The following is a 16,530-nucleotide window of genomic DNA, read 5'->3' as shown; positions in this document are numbered from 1 at the left end:
TGTATCAGGGAAGCAGATTTGGTTCCTAATAATAGGAAAACCATTTTTGCCAAGAGAGTTGGTTGCAATGGAATGCACTGCCTTTGGGATGGTGAGTACCCTATCAGGACAGGTATTCAAGCAGAGCTGGAGATGAATCACATGAGAAGCTCAATTTAGTGATCGGGAGAGACAAAAATGTACAGCAATAACCCCCTCTGATAAGTGTTCTATAAAGGGTAAGTGGAAAGTACTCTGGGAAAATAGAGGCAGGAATCAGGGAAGTACCTGCTAGACCTAATGGAGGAGTGGTATTTCACAAAGCAGAGAAGAGGGAGGGCAAGTAGATGCATTTGGAGTAAGAAAACAGTATGGGCAAAGGCAAGGAACTACGCAAGAGCTTGGTGTTTTCTGAAAACTGGGATGTTTACAGTGATGAGCCAGAGGGACAAGAATGGCAAGTTATGGAGTTGTATCTTAGGTATTTTGTTAAGGATTTAGCATGGAAAATTAAAGCTGTTTCCTAATACAGTGAGAATGACTGATATGAGCCATGTTACCAGTGGGCTATTTGCCTCTTTATATCAGACCTTCCTGACATAACGAACTTAGAGTTGGAAGGTGGGGTGAATTAGGAGCTGGGGAGGGCTCCTGGGCTCTTTGCCTACTGAGAATTCCGCTAGTTTCCCATCCATCATCCAGATGGTGCCACCCCTCTGGAAATTTGCTGAACTATAACCTACCTCTATGCAGATGTATCTCATTTACTATAGGGCCTCAAGCCAGACCCAGGGTAACCCTGGGTAATTCCTTCATGGAAAGGGGATCATGTGAGCAAGGGTCAACTTTGCCCACCGCAGAGTAGGCTGTCTGCCCCCTCACCGGCAGCACCTGTTTATAGGACCCCTCAGCAACTGCTCTACAGACGCCTCTCATCGAATGCTTTGCTGCTTTGCTGCTCCTTGGAAAGAGATCCCTTTCTCTAGTGACCCACTGGGCCTCTCAGGTGCCATGTCTGAGCAAGCCAATAGTGGCAGACAGAGAAGCCAAGGCCCTCTAGTGGGCACACATGGGAAGGATGAGGGCAGGGCCCCAGAAGAGCTGGGCATCCTCCTCACCCCATTCAATTATTATCCACCATGATTAGTCTCCAAGCCTTTCCATCTTTGTAGTTCAGTGGCCAGGGGGTAGATTTCCCAACCCTAAGACCCGGGAGCAAGGATCAAAGAATAGGTACGATACCAGCCACCCTTCCTGAGCACACACTTTGTGCCTCTGTGCTAATCACTTTACCATGGGATGCAAGGAGGTTACATCCATTTTACAGATAAGGCAAAAGAAGCCCAACAAGATCTTCTAACCTGCCCAAGTCATAAGGCTCTGTACATGGCAAAGCTGGTTGAAGACTGTGTTCTTAACCTTAACCTCTACTCAACTCTCTTCCTAACTCTTCCCAACACATAGGATCAGGATTTTGCCTCCGACTCACTCTGCCTTTGCTCCAATTGTTCAAATCCACCAAATGTCCCTGCACCACCCTTTACGTGTCTCCTGTTGGTGACGGTGGATCTGGCTTTAGCCCTATATAGTCTGCTCAGTTCTCTCGTATTCCGTAAGAGGATTTGAATCCTGTATCTGAGACCTTGCTCAGGTTGGCTGAGTAGCAGAGCCTAACTTTCTAGAAGATAGCCTGCTCCATGGATAAGAATGAGAGTGGTCTGTTTTCCCTGCTACACTCAAGCCCCATGCCAACTGTCACCTGTTGGGTCGACCTGAAGGACAGGTGCCATGTCTCATGCTTTCTACACCCCCAGCCCCTAGCTCTGTACCTGGTAGATATCATCAGGCAAGGTGCAGAGGGCGGAAGAATTTGAGAGTTGAATCAGACTGCCTAGATTCCAATTCTGGCTCCCTCAGTTGCCTGCTGGGTACCACTGGATAAGTTAATCAGCCTGCGTATATTCCAGTTTCCCCACACAGTTGTTTGGAGAATAAAATAAGAGATATGAAGTTCCTAGCATAGGGCCTGTTATGTACCCTGTGCGTCGGTGTTGAGTCATTGGAGAAATATTTATTGAGCGTATACTAGTTGCCAGGCATTGTTCTAGATGCCAGAGATACAGCAGTGTACAAATCCAAGTTTTCCTGGTGGAGGGGAGACAGCTGATAAATAAAAAATGCATAATCTGAAATAGTGGTAAGTGATATCAAGAAAAATAAATTATTTGATCACACGTGTATGTTGCATTATTTAAAGTAATGCTAGTTGCTGTAATAGATAAGCCTCAAAATCACAATGGCTTAACACAAAAACCTCTAAAGCTATGTTTCTGGTCAAGTGCCTCTCCTCTAAGTGATGACCCAAGGACCCAAACTTCCCATCTTCAAGGCTTGACTCTCTAGGGTGCCCTGCGGGTCATCTCTATTCCAGGAGGCTTAAGGAGTAAAAAGCAGGGAGAATATGGGCAATGACTTATATAGGTGGCCCAGGGAAGTACAGCTGTTTCATGCCACACTCTTCTACAAGGGAGACTGGGAAATGGAGTCCAGTTGGGGGCCCAGGAAGCAGAGATTGGCTGTGTGAGCACCCGATCAGTCTCTGCCACATAGGTAGACCACCAACTAATTAATTACACAAGGCAAGAGAGAAAGCTAGTGAAAGGGGTTCTGGATGGGCCCAAAGTTAGTGATCGAAGGGAGCGATCCTTCTCATCTCATGTAGACCAACTCAACTTTCAACTGGCAGCTCCTGCAAGTTCTTGCCTGATGGTTTTCTCTAACCAGGGGCCACGCAGCTTGCACAGATGGGGCTGAAGTGCCAGGGAGTGAACAGTGCCTCCCAGGAGGCTTAACAGGACCTTGGTGGATGAATACCCCATCTCTCTCATCCCTCGAGTGGGGCAATTCTGAAGCGTGTTTTATTCCCGAGCTCCCGGTGAGACTGAGGTCCTGCCACCCTCGGTGGGGACCTGCTTGCTAACATGCCAATTACTGGCCTCCTTCCCTTCCCTGTCTTTCCTCCCCAACTCCCCTACTGTCGTTCACTGGAATTGTCTCCCAAATAAGCTACTTGCCCAGATCCTTCTCTCTGGATCTGCTTCTGAGTGGTCCCAAACCAAGACATCACTTCGTGCTTTAATATTCAAATATAAGTTTGTTATTCAAATATAAGTGTGTAATAATATTATTGCCATCAAGCTCATGTGAGACGAGGTCTTGTGTTGCTGACAGCTCTTCCAAAAAAGAAAATTCACTCTCATCCTGGCCAGAGATAAAAACTCTATTAGGTTTCAATTCCATTTAGTTTTTACAAAATGAAGATAAACCCCCAGTTTTTATGATTAGGTTCAACAGGCAGAAAAGGATTCCACAAAATACCTCTAAACATTTCTGAACGTCTTTTCTTAATTTTTGACTTCATCTCCTTGCTGACTAAAGACCAGTCCTGCTCTAAGGACCACACTTTGAGTAGCACTGTTCTAATTACCTGAGAGACAGTGATCAACACCCCATGAGCATTGAGTTGATTCTGGCCTGATGGACAAAGAGTCATGAAAAAGCTTCCCAGGAAGGGGGCAGGGGCTGCCTCGGTTCTTTCGTTGTCATCCATTTACAATTTCCAGTGGAAAAATGTGTGGGTTGTCACCATTATGCCTGCACGGTTTCAGACAAATTAAAGGCTTGCCTCAGTAATTACTGGGTGGGTATATACAGAAACATACATCCATGTCTACAGATCCTGAATACAGTAGTGTAAATGAAGGCAGAAAGCTTACAGACAGTTGATTTTCTGAGGTTTAGCATTGGTTTACTCTATGGGATTAGAAGAAGAGGGGCATTTTCCGGCACCAGAAGGTAAGACTTTCCAGGAACAAATTTATGGGACCAGCAACTTTTTGTTGAACCAGAAGAACAGACCCTTTTTTTCCCCAGACCTTCATGTAGAGATTTAGAAAGCCAACATACAAAGACCAGTGTCTTGCCTGTAATGGCAAAAATAACATCATCCTTAACCATTTTAGTGGCAGGGGAATTGGTGGGAGACTGGATTGAGACACAGCTGCAATAGCAAAGCTGGGTAAAAATTTTATGACTTTGCTAATTTTCTATCTGTTCTGGGAGTCATAAATGTGCCCTTATAGATATTCATGATTGCCCTTAAAATGAAAAAAAAACCAACAACTTTTAAATGGCACAGAAAAGCCTTTCATTCCTGAGGCATGTAATTCATGGATGATTTTCAAAATGTCATGTTTGAATTGGGAAGGTAACATTTCTTGAACTACTCAGCCAATTGCTTCAAGAATATGACTCAAAGGATATAAAAATTTCAAGGCTGACTTTTAAAAAAGAAAGAGGAATTCTCTTTTCTATGCAAGTTCCTAAGTTATTTTTTCACAAAGGTCATGGCTAAATGTTAGGTTTATTTGCTATGGAAGAGAACAGTCTAAGTGAAGTAAACTTTTAATTCTTTAGTGACAGGGTAGCAGATCTTGAAAAGCACCATTTTATTTTTTTGTATTTTTTATTTTTTTTTTTTTGCGGTACGCGGGCCTCTCACTGCAGTGGCCTCTCGCGTTGCGGAGCACAGGCTCCGGACGTGCAGGCCCAGCGGCCACGGCCCACAGGCCCAGCCTCTCTGCGGCATGTGGGATCTTCCCAGATGCAGGGGCACGAACCTGCGTCCCCTGCATCGGCAGGCGGACTCTTAACCACTGCGCCACCAGGGAAGCCCGAAAAGCACCATTTTAAAATTTTACACCATTAGCCAGGGAGTTTCTATCTGGTTAGCTGTAACCCCCTTTAGACCCCACTTGGCTGTGTTTTTGGTTTGTTTGGGGGGTTGGGTGGTTTGTTTGTTTTTTTTTTTTTTAATCTTTGGAGAGCTGAACAAAAGGAGAAGGAGAAAGGAAAGAGAAAAGAAAAGAAAAACCCAGGATCTCCCAGGATGAAAGTCTCTTTGGAACCTCTAAAATAACTCACTGTCCCTGTTATTAACATAACTAAGGTGGGATCTGCACAAACAGGAGATTGGAGAGACCCACACCATTGATGCTCCTGACCCCAGAGAGCCTTCCAATCCCTGCTCAGGGATGGCTGGGTCCTGACCAGACAAGACCAGGAAGAGATTTCCAAAGACCTCATGACTTGAAGTCACATGACCAGGATTCCTCCATTCAAAAGGGAGCAAGGTGTCCTATGCTGATTGGCTGTGGAGGGTAGAACGTTCTGAGAGGAACATTTCAAGTCCCCTTTCCTAGGGACTCCTCTGAGTCAGGAAGAAGCCTGCCTCTGAGCCACTGTTCAGTGCTCCCTCCTACTATTACAGTCTATTATAAAGAGGAAAAAAAAAGGAGGAGGGCAGTAATCCAGTGCTAGAAATATAATGCCTGGTTCACCACTCACCAGCAGCAAAGGTAAGAAGCTAAAGCTTGAGATAAAACTGCAGACTCACTGTTTCCCTTTCACTGCTTTGTCTACACTGCACAGCCCAGTCACCTTCCTGACTGCTCCTCTCCCATCCCCTCTGCCACCCAGTTGGCCATCTTGCAGCCAATTGCCATTTTTGTAGCCAAACTTTTATTAAAGATGCTCTTCGAACACTATTACAATTAAGCAGGCATTCAGAAAAAAATGCACACATATCATAAGTGCACGGCTCAGTGAATTTTCACAAAGTGAATAACCACATGTAACCAACACCCATGACAAAGGTCAAGAAATGGAGCATAAGGCTCATGAGAGGCTTTTGGGGATGATAGAAATGTTCTAAGTGTTGACTATGGTGGTGGCTACACAACTGTATGCATTTGTCAAAACTCACTGAATTGTGCACTTAAGAAAACTGAATTTCATCATATGTAAATCTTACCCCAATATAAAATAAATAAATAAAACATTACCAGCACTCTGTCCCCTTCCAGTCAGTACCCACTTCCCACCAAAAGTAATAAGTATCACAACTTCTGCACTAGATTAGTTTTGCCTGATTTTGAACTTCAAGTCAGTGGACTCACACAGCATATGCTCCTTGAGATCTGTCACCTTTTGCTCCACATTGTATTGTGAGATTTTCCCACATTGCTCCTTTTAGCTATAAGTCCTGCCTGCCCATCACTGCCAAGTATGGCACATGTCTATTTAACCATTCTACCATGGGTGGGCATGTGGGTGGTTGCTGGCTTGGAGCTTTTACAAATAGTGCTGCTATGAACAGTCCAGGGTGTGTCTTTGGGGCTCATACACACAACATTTCTATTGGAAGTGAAATTGGTAGGTCAGAGGACATGCACAGTCTAACAGATACTGCCCCAGGGTTTTCCAAAGTGGTTACATTGGTTGACACTCTATCCAGGAGTGTTTGAAGGTTCTGGTTCTTGGACCAATCTTGGTTCTACCCTTTTCACTAAGTCTTCCCTGACTGTTCTGTTCTTTGATTGCTTTATTCTTATATTTAAGTCTACACAAGTGTACTGAACACTAAGTAAGTGTGTGCCAGTCACCATTCACATGCTAGGTACCTACTGGATATACAAAAAAAGATGGACAGGAACCCTGTCCCGTGAGGGTGACTAACTCAGATGACTATAATACATTGTGATAGGTGCTATGGGAACAGATGAGGACATGATTAACCATGGCGATTATAACTAACAAGCCAGAGTTGCCACATTTTATTTAGGAAAACAAGTCTGATAATACCAAGTGTTAGCAAGAGGATGTGAAAACAGAAACTCTTTATCACCTCTGCTTGTGGTGATGTAAACTGGAGAATAATTTGACTATACCTAGTAGAGTTGAAGCTGAAATGTAGCAAAATTCACTAATTTCCCTCCTGAGGGTCTTTTTTCTATTATCAAAAATAAGAGGGACTTCCCTGGTGGCACAGTGGTTAAGAATCTGTCTGCCAATGCAGGGGACATGGGTTCGAGCCATGGTCTGGGAAGATCCCACATGCTGTGGTGCAACTAAGCCTGTGTGCCACAACTACTGAAGCCCACATGCCTAGAGCCCATGCTCTGCAACAAGAGAAGCCACAGCAATGAGAAGCCCATGCACCGCAATGAAGAGTAACCCCCACTCGCCACAACTAGTGAATGCCCTCGTGCAGCAACAAAGACCCAATGCAACCAAAAAAATAATAATAATTTTTTTAAAAAAATTAGAAATAAGTAAAATTGTTCACCAACAGAGGAATGAGCAAATACACCATGTTACATTCATAGGATAGAATACCATCCAGCTATTAAATGATCTAGAGCTAGGCATAGGCTCACAGATGTGTCACAAAACTATAATGTGTATAAAAGAAAATTGCAAATGGATATGAAAGTATTATACAGTCTTCAATCATTTAAAAAGTCACAAAACAATACTGTATTATGACTGGACACTGACATAGGGAATTAAAGTTTTAATTATGCATGGGAGGACTAATAGCCAACCGCAAGGTAACAGTTACCTCTGGGTATGGCTGATAGTGAGTGGGTGGGGAAGGAGAGAAACTTTACAGATAATATTTTATTTCTTTTTTTAAAAAAAACTGGGCTTCCCTGGTGGCGCAGTGGTTGACAGTCCGCCTGCCGGTGCAGGGAACGCGGGTTCGTGCCCCGGTCTGGGAGTATCCCGCGTGCCGCGGAGCGGCTGGGCCCGTGAGCCATGGCCGCTGAGCCTGCGCGTCCGGAGCCTGTGCTCCGCAACGGGAGAGGCCGCAGCAGTGAGGGGCCCGCGTACCGAAAAAAAAAAAAAAAAAAAAAAAAAGAAAAAAAAACTAATATAAAAGTATATATATAACCTAAAAAATGTATATGTACATATGGCAAAATGTTAATACTGGTTAAATCTGAGTATTGGGTAAAGTACAACTGTTACATTATTTTCTGTATATGTGACATATTTAAAACTAATTACTTAGATTAGTTCAAGATGGCAGAGTAGAAGGACATGCTCTCACTCCCTCTTACGAGAGCACCGGAACACAACTAACTGCTGAACGATCATCAACAGGAAGACACTGGAACTCACCAAAAAAGATACCCCACATCCAAAGACAAAGGAGAAGCCACAATGAGACGATGGGGGGACACAATCACAATAAAATCAAATCCCATAACTGCTGTGTGGGTGACTCACAAATTGGACAAAACTTATACCACAGAAGACCACCAACTGGTGAAGGTTCTGAGCCCCACATCAGGCTTCCCAACCTGGGGGTCGGGCAATGGGAGGAGGAATTCCTAGAGAATCAGACTTTGAAGACTAGCGGGATTTGATTTTAGGACTTTGACGGGACAGGGGGAAGCAGAGACTCCACTCCTGCAAGACACACACAAAGTAATGTGTGCATCGGGACCCAGGGGAAGGAGCAGTGACCCCGTAGGAGACTGAAGCAGACCTACCTGCTAGTGTTGGAGGGTATCCTGCAGAGGTGTAGAGTGCCTGTGTCTCAAGGTGAGGACAAGGACACTGGCAGCAGAAGTTTGGGAAGTACTCCTTGGTGTGAGCCCTCCCAGAGTCCACCATTAGCCCCACCAAAGATCCTGTGTAGGGTCCATGTTGGGTTGCTTCAGGCCAAACAACCAACTGGGAGGGAACCCAGCCACACCCATCAGCAGACAAGTGGATTAAAGTTTTACTGAGCTCTGCCGACCAGAGAAACAGCCAGCTCTACCCAACACCAGTCCTTCCCATCAGTAAACTTGCACAAGCCTCTTAGATAGCCTCATCCACCAGAGGGCAGACAGCATAAGCAAGAAGAACTACAATCCTGCAGCCTGTGGAACAAAAACCACATTCACAGACAGATAGACAATATGAAAAGGCAGAGGGCTATGTACCAGATGAAGGAACAAGATAAAACCCCAGAAAAACAACTAAATGAAGTGGAGATAGGCAACCTTCCAGAAAAAGAATTCAGAATAATGATCGTGAAGATGATCCAGGACCTCAGAAAAAGAATGGAGGCAAAGATTGAGAAGATACAAGAAATGTTTAACAAAGACCTAGAAGAATTAAAAAACAAACAAACAGACATGAACAATACAATCACTGAAATGAAAAATACACTAGAAGGAATCAATAGCAGAATAACTGAGGCAGAAGAACGGATAAGTGACCTGGAAGACAGAATGGTGGAATTCACAGCTGTGGAACAGAATAAAGAAAACAGAATGAAAAGAAATGAAGACAGGCTAAGAGACCTCTGGGACAACGTGAAACGCAACAACATTTGCATTATAGGGCTCCCAGAAGGAAAGGAGAGAGAGAAATGACCCAAGAAAATATTTGAAGAGATTATAGTCGAAAACTTCCTTAACGTGGGAAAGGAAATAGATACCCAAGTCCAGGAAGTGCACACAGTCCCATATAGGATAAACCGAAAAAAGAAACATACCGAGGCACATAGTAATCAAAATGGCAAAAATTACAGACAAAGAAAAATTATTGAAAGCAGCAAGGGGAAAACGACAAATAACATACAAGGAAACTCCCATAAGGTAAACAGCTGATTTCTCAGCATAAACTCTACAAGCCAGAAGGGAGTGGCATGACATACTTAAAGTGATGAAAGGGAAGAACGTACAATCAAGATTTCCCAGCAAGGATCTCATTCAGATTCGATGGAGAAATCAAAAACTTTACAGACAAGCAAAAGCTAAGAGAATTCAGTACCACCAAATCAGCTCTACAACAAATGCTAAAGGAACTTCTCTAAGTGGTAAAAACACGAGAGAAGAAAAGGACCTACAAAAACATACCCAAAACAATTAAGAAAAAGATCATAGGAACATACATATTGATAATTACCTTAAACGTGAATGGATTAAATGCTCCAACAAAAAGACACAGTCTGGCCGAATGGATACAAAAACAAGACCCACATATATGCTGTCTACAAGAGACCCACTTCAGACCTAGGGACACATACAGACTGAAAGTGAGGGGATGGAAAAAGATATTCCATACAAATGGAAATCAAAAGAAAGCTGGAGTAGCAATACTCATATCAGATAAAATAGGCTTTAAAATAAAGAATGTTACAAGAGACAAGGAAGGAAACTACATAATGATCAAGGGATCAATCCAAGAGGAAGATATAACAATTTAAAATATATATGCACCCAACATAGGAACACCTCAATACATAAGGCAACTGCTAACAGCTATAAAAGAGGAAATCGACACTAACACAATCATAGTGGGGGACTTTAACCACCCACTTAAACCAACGGACACATCATCCAAACAGAAAATTAATAAGGAAACACAAGTTTTAAATGACACAACAGACCAGATAGATTTAATTGATATTTATAGGACATTCCATCCAAAAACAGCAGATTACACTTTCTTCTCAAGTGCGCACAAAACATTCTCCAGGATAGATCACATCTTGGGTCATAAATCAAGCCTCAGTAAGTTTAAGAAAATTGAAATCATATCAAGCATCCTTTTCTGACCACAACACTATGAGATTAGAAATCAATTACAGGGAAAAAAACGTAAAAAAAACATAAACACATGGAGGCTAAACAATATGTTACTAAATAACCAAGAGATCACTGAAGAAATCAAAGAGGAAATCAAAAAATACCTAGAGACAAATGACAATGAAAACACGATGCTCCAAAACCTATGGGATGCAGCAAAAGCAGTTCTAAGAGGGAAGTTTATAGCAGTACAAGCCTACCTCAAGAAACAAGAAAAATCTCAAATAAACAATTTAACCTTACATGTAACGGAACCTGAGAAAGAAGAACAAACAAAACCCAAAGTTAGTAGAAGGAAAAAAATCATAAAGATCAGAGCAGAAATAAATGAAATAGAAACAAAGAAAACAATTGTAAAGATCAATAAAACTAAAAGCTGGTTCCCTGACAAGACAAACAAAATTGATAAACCTTTAGCCAGACTCATCAAGAAAAAGAGGGAAAGGACTCAAATCAATAAAATTACAAATGAAAAAGTTACAATGGACACCACAGAAATACAAAGCATAATAAGAGACGACTACAAGCAATTCTATGTCAATACAATGGACAACCTGGAAGAAATGGACAAATTCTTAGAAAGGTATAACCTTCCAAGACTGAACCAGGAAGAAATAGAAAATATGAACAGACCAATCACAAGTAATGAAATTGAAAATGTGATTTTAAATCTTCCAACAAACAGAAGTCCAGGACCAGATGGCTTCACAGGTGAATTCTACCAAACATTTAGAGAATAGCTAACACCCATTCTTCTCAAACTCTTCCAAAAATTGCAGAGGAAGGAACACTCCCAAACTAATTCTATGAGGCCACAATCACCCTGACACCAAAACCAGACAAAGATACTACAAAAAAAGAAAACTACAGACCAATATCACTGATGAATATAGATGGAAAAATCCTCAGCAAAATACTAGCAAACAGAATCCAGCAACACATTAAAAGGATCATAGACCATGACTGAGTGGGATTTATCACAGGGATGTAGGATTCTTCAATATTCGCAAATTAATCAATGTGATACACCGTATTAACAAGTTGAAGAAGAAAAACCATATGATCATCAAAATAGATGCAGAAAAAGCTTTTGACAAATTCAACACTGATTTATGATAAAAAAAAAAAAACTATTCATAAAGTAGGCATAGAGGGAACTTACCTCAACATAATAAAGGCCATATGTGACAAACCCAGACCAAACATCATGCTCAATGGTGAAAAACTGGAACCATTTCCTCTAAGATCAGGAACAAGACAAGGATGTCCACTCTTGCCACTATTATTCAACCTCATGTTGGAGTTCTAGTCATGGAAAACAGAGAAGAAAAAGAAATAAAAGGAATACAAATTGGAAAAGAAGAAGTAAAACTGTCACTGTTTGCAGATGACATGATACTATACATAGAGAATCCTAAAGATGTCACCAGAAAACTACTAGAGCTAAGCAATGAATTTGGTAAAGTTGCAAGATACAAAATTAATGCACAGAAATCTCTTGCATTCTTATGCACCAATGATGAAAAATCTGAAAGAGAAATTAAGGAAACATTCCCATTTACCATTGCAACAAAAAGAATGAAATACTTAGGAATAAACCTACCTAAGGAGACAAACGACCTGTATGCAGAAAGCTATAAGACACTGATGAAAGAAATTAAAGATGACATAAACAGATGGAGAGATATGCCATGTACTTGGATTGGAAGAATCAGTATTGTGAAAATGACTATACTACCCAAAGGAATCTACAGATTCAATGCAATCCTTAACAAATTACCAATGGCATTTTTTACAGAACTAGAACAAAAAATTTTAAAATTTGTATGGAGACACAAAAGACCCTGAATAGCCAAAGCAGTCTTGAGGGAAAGAGCTGGAGGAATCAGACTCCGTGACTTCATACTATACTATAAAGCTACAGTAATCAAGACAATATGGTACTAGCAAAAACCAAAAATATAGATCAATGGAACAAGATAGAAAGCCCAGAGATAAACCCACACACCTATGGTCAACTAATCTATGACAAAGGAGGCAAGGATATACAATGGAGAAAAGACAGTCTCTTCAATAAGTGGTGCTGGGAAAACTGGACAGCTACATGTAGAAGAATGAAATTAAAACACTCCCAAACACCATACACAAAAATAAGCTCAAAATGGATTAGATACCTAAATGTAAGACCAGACACTACAAAATTCTTAGAGGAAAACATAGGAAGCACACTCTTTGACATAAATCGCAGCAAGATCTTTTTTGATCCACCTCCTAGAGTAATGGAAATAAAAACAAAAATAAACAAATGGGACCTAATGAAACTTAAAAGTTTTTACACAGCAAAGGAAACTACAAACAAGACAAGAAGACACCTCTCAGAATGGGAGAAAATATTTGCAAACGAATCAATGGACAAGGATTAATCTCCAAAATATATAAACAGCTCATGCAGCTCAGTATGAAAAAAAAAACAACCCAGTCCAAAAATGGGCAGAAGACCTAAATAGACATTTCTCCAAAGAAGACATACAGATGGCCAAGAAGCACATGAAAAGCTTCTCAACATCACTAATTATTAGAGAAATGCAAATCAAAACTACAGTGAGGTATCACCTCACACCAGTCAGAATGGACATCATCAGAAAATCTACAAACAACAAATGCTGGAGAGGGTGTGGAGAAAAGGGAACACTCTTGCACTGTTGGTGGGAATGTAAATTGATACAGCCACTATGGAGAACAGTAGGGAGGTTCTTTTTTTTTTTTTTTTTTTTTTAACATCTTTATTGGAGTATAATTGTTTTACAATAGTGTGTTAGTTTTCCCTCTACAACAAACTAAATCAGTTATACATACACACATGCTCAGTAGGGAGGTTCTTTAAAAAACTAAAAATAAAATTACCATATGACCCAGCAATCCCACTACTGGCCATATACCCAGAGAAAACCATAATTCAAAAAGACACATGCACCCCAATGTTCATTTCAGCGCTATTTACAATAGCCAGGTCATGGAAGCAACCTAAATGCCCATTGACAGATGAATGGATAAAGAAGATGTGGCACATATATGCAATGGAATATTACTCAGCCATAAAAAGGAACGAAATTGGGTCATTTGTAGAGACGCAGATGGATCTAGAGACTGTCATACAGAGTGAAGTAAGTCAGAAAGAGAAAAACAAATATCATATATTAATGCATACATGTGGAACCTAGAAAAATGGTCCAGATGAACTGGTTTGCAGGGCAGAAATTGAGACACAGATGTAGAGAATAAACGTAGGGACACCGAGGGGGGAAAGTGGCGGGGTGGTGGTGGTGTGATGAACTGGGAGATTGGGATTGACATGTATACACTAATATGTATAAAATGGATAACTAATGAGAACCTGCTGTATAAAAAATAAATAAAATAAAATTCAAAAATTCCAAAGAAAAAAGCTAATTACTAAAGAGGAGCAAAAACCTGCGAAGGAAAACTAAATGAAGTGGCGAGGTTAGAAGACTTCCTACAAGTTCTAACACCCCTTGGCATCTGTGGGTGTACACACGTCGCAGGAGATGGCCAGCTGTGCGGTTGACGGCAATGATGCTGGGTCTGGGACGCTGCATTCACCTGCTCCCATTTAGCCCTCCTCTGCCGATTTCTCCCTTCCTCTCTCACACACACGTTCTGGGGTAAACAGAGCCCTGGACTGGGAACCTGGTCACAAATCCAGCATTTTCTGGACGGAGGCCTCGAGCCTGTCCCGCCTTGTTGAGCCCCCGTTTCCACCCCCACTGATGTCCTGCTCCGGGAGGAGCCTGGAGACAATAAAATCACCAACTCTGGAGCCATGGGCTCCCACCTGAGCCTGAAACGCCCGGTTACTGAGCGTCTCTTTCGTGTTGGATACCGGAGTGGGAAATCACCTCCATCACCTTTTACAAATGTCACAGGTGAGGACCCTGAGGACCCTGGAGAGACGCGCCCTCAATCTCACGCGTAGAACCATATTTAAACCTAGGTGTGTGGCTCCACATCCATCTTTCTTCTCACCATTGGGGCTTCAAACTTGGAGACGGTATCTCTGCCCCATCCTGCCTGCACCAAACCAACCTCTGGCTGGGGTGTGAGCCAGTGAGATTTGATTCTCATTTGAGCACCTTCCAAGTTCAAGCAGAGGCCCCTGGCCCCCATGGTCCTTCCTGGAAAGGTCCTTCCTTCCTTTCCCCCATGCCCATCCCACAGGTCACCGTGGCCTCAGCACTCAAGTCTGCCCACACATTTCTCCCACAGGTGCTCCCCTGAAAATCAAACTGCAGAAAGGCAAACAGGGTAAGAACTAGACTATGGGCACCTTCTGGCTTCTGCTGGGTGAACCAGACACGAGCCCCGCACGGCGGGTGTTTGGAAGTTATAGGAATACCAGGCACTGCCGCTCCACATCATGTCTGGGTCTCCCAGAGGCCAGGGGCTGAGGACTGAGCCTCACTTAATCCTAACAGGGAACAGTCCCTCAGAGAGTGGGAGAGGAGAAATGGACAAGGCACAGAGTAGAGAAGAGAGAACTAAAGGGGAAAAAGAGTTGAAACATGCCTTGAAAATGACATCCCACATTCTAGCTTATCTACTTGTCAAAGAAAAAAAAACAGGGATGGTTTTCAGAGTTCTAAGCATGCTATAGTGTCTGAAGATATGAAGAGGTTAAGTGTTATCTACAGGAAACTGATCACCACAAGTTAACTCCCTCCCTAGCACACACGCGCGTGTACACGTGCACACACACAAACACACACAGAGATGTGGGCGAGGCCCACAAGGGCATCAAGGCCTGTGGTCCCCTGGCCTGTGGCCCCAGCAGGGCACCTGGGCACGGGCCTGGCTGGAGTCGGCTGAGAGGAAGGGGCTCTCTGACCAGCATCATTCACATGGAGGTGGTTCAGGACTCTTCCAGTGAAAGCACTGGCTGTTCTAAAAACCTCACCTAAGGATTGGGGGCTAGAAAATCTGCCCAGCCTGCTGTGAGGAGGTGACCCAAGTCCCCTAAGTCAGAGGCTGGTGGGGTAGCAGTAGGTGGCGCTGCAGGGAAAGGGCCCGGGGCTCCCCTTCCCGTGGGAAGTGACCCGTACTTGGACCACTAGCCCCACTAATCTGGCCCTGCAGTGAGAGCCCTTACCCCACTCACCCACACCACTGCTGAGGGGCTCAGGGGCCCTTGAAAGAACAGTTGTCTTTTTTTCTAGAAGCGAAGACAAATCCTTGGAAAGGATGATAGAGCAAAACTACTTTCTAAATTCCCAAGAGAGTTCAGACTTCACTAGCACAGTTGTGTGTGGTACACTGGCTTTGTGTTTAAGGAGGTGTTTTAACCCTAAAAGCATTGGCATCATCCTGTGTTTGCAAACCCTAAGGCAGAACTTAGAGACAGATGGTACCAGTCAGGGCTCAAGGCTGAAAATCAGAACTTAACTCTGTTAATTTAAACAGAATGAAAGCATATTGGACAGATACTATGTAGCTTTAGAAAGATTCAAATGAATAAAATCACATCACATGTTAATGAAGAGGGATGCTATATCATTTAGGATTAGATTTAGCTGCATTAGGTTAGAGAGAAACAAGGTAACCATGGCTTAAATAAGATAGAATTTGATTCCTCTCTTGTGAAAACTACATCTGGAGGAAAATAGTCCCAGTTAGGTATGGGGTCCAGGGTCCCTCAATCTCACTGTTTTACATTTCTATGCCAGCAGTCCCACTTCATGGTCTAAGATGACACCCCAAGCTCCAGCCATCACGTCCATATTCCTGTCAGCAAAAAAGAGGAAGAAGTAAAACAGGACTTCCCAGAAGTTGCAGACACCATTTCTCTTTGCATCCCATTGACTAGAACTTAGTCATCCAGCCACACCTACTTGCAAGAGATGATGGGGAATAAATACCACCTTCATGTGTGGCAGCCATGTGCCCCAGCTAACGCACAGGGATTCTATGATGAATAAAGAAGATGCTGAAGAGAAAATTAGCAGTTTCTGCCACAGGGGCATTAACCATATGGACCCTGAAGGTGACA

The 16,530-nt window shown here is 42.7% G+C and overlaps 1 protein-coding gene across 9 annotated transcripts in view; it reads right to left on the bottom strand.

Moving 5' to 3' along the window:
* Positions 1 to 16,530, bottom strand: part of TASP1 (taspase 1) — a 374,267-nt gene that overhangs the window by 39,475 nt on the left and 318,262 nt on the right. For 6 of the 9 annotated variants that reach the window (XM_067011980.1, XM_067011978.1, XM_067011979.1 and 3 more), the window contains one exon: positions 11,632 to 11,774. The exons of 2 other annotated variants lie outside the window; for them this stretch is intronic. In XM_067011980.1, coding sequence (XP_066868081.1) covers positions 11,632 to 11,774 — 143 coding nt within the window. Of the gene's footprint in view, positions 1 to 11,631; positions 11,775 to 16,530 lie in introns of those variants that run through there. One more of the 9 variants, XM_067011988.1, reaches the window with a different exon arrangement.

Source organism: Kogia breviceps, chromosome 14 (assembly GCF_026419965.1).
Source record: "Kogia breviceps isolate mKogBre1 chromosome 14, mKogBre1 haplotype 1, whole genome shotgun sequence".
Taxonomy (NCBI): domain Eukaryota; kingdom Metazoa; phylum Chordata; class Mammalia; order Artiodactyla; family Physeteridae; genus Kogia; species Kogia breviceps.
Note: the sequence above shows the minus strand (reverse complement) of the source record. Positions and strands in the feature narration are given on the sequence as shown.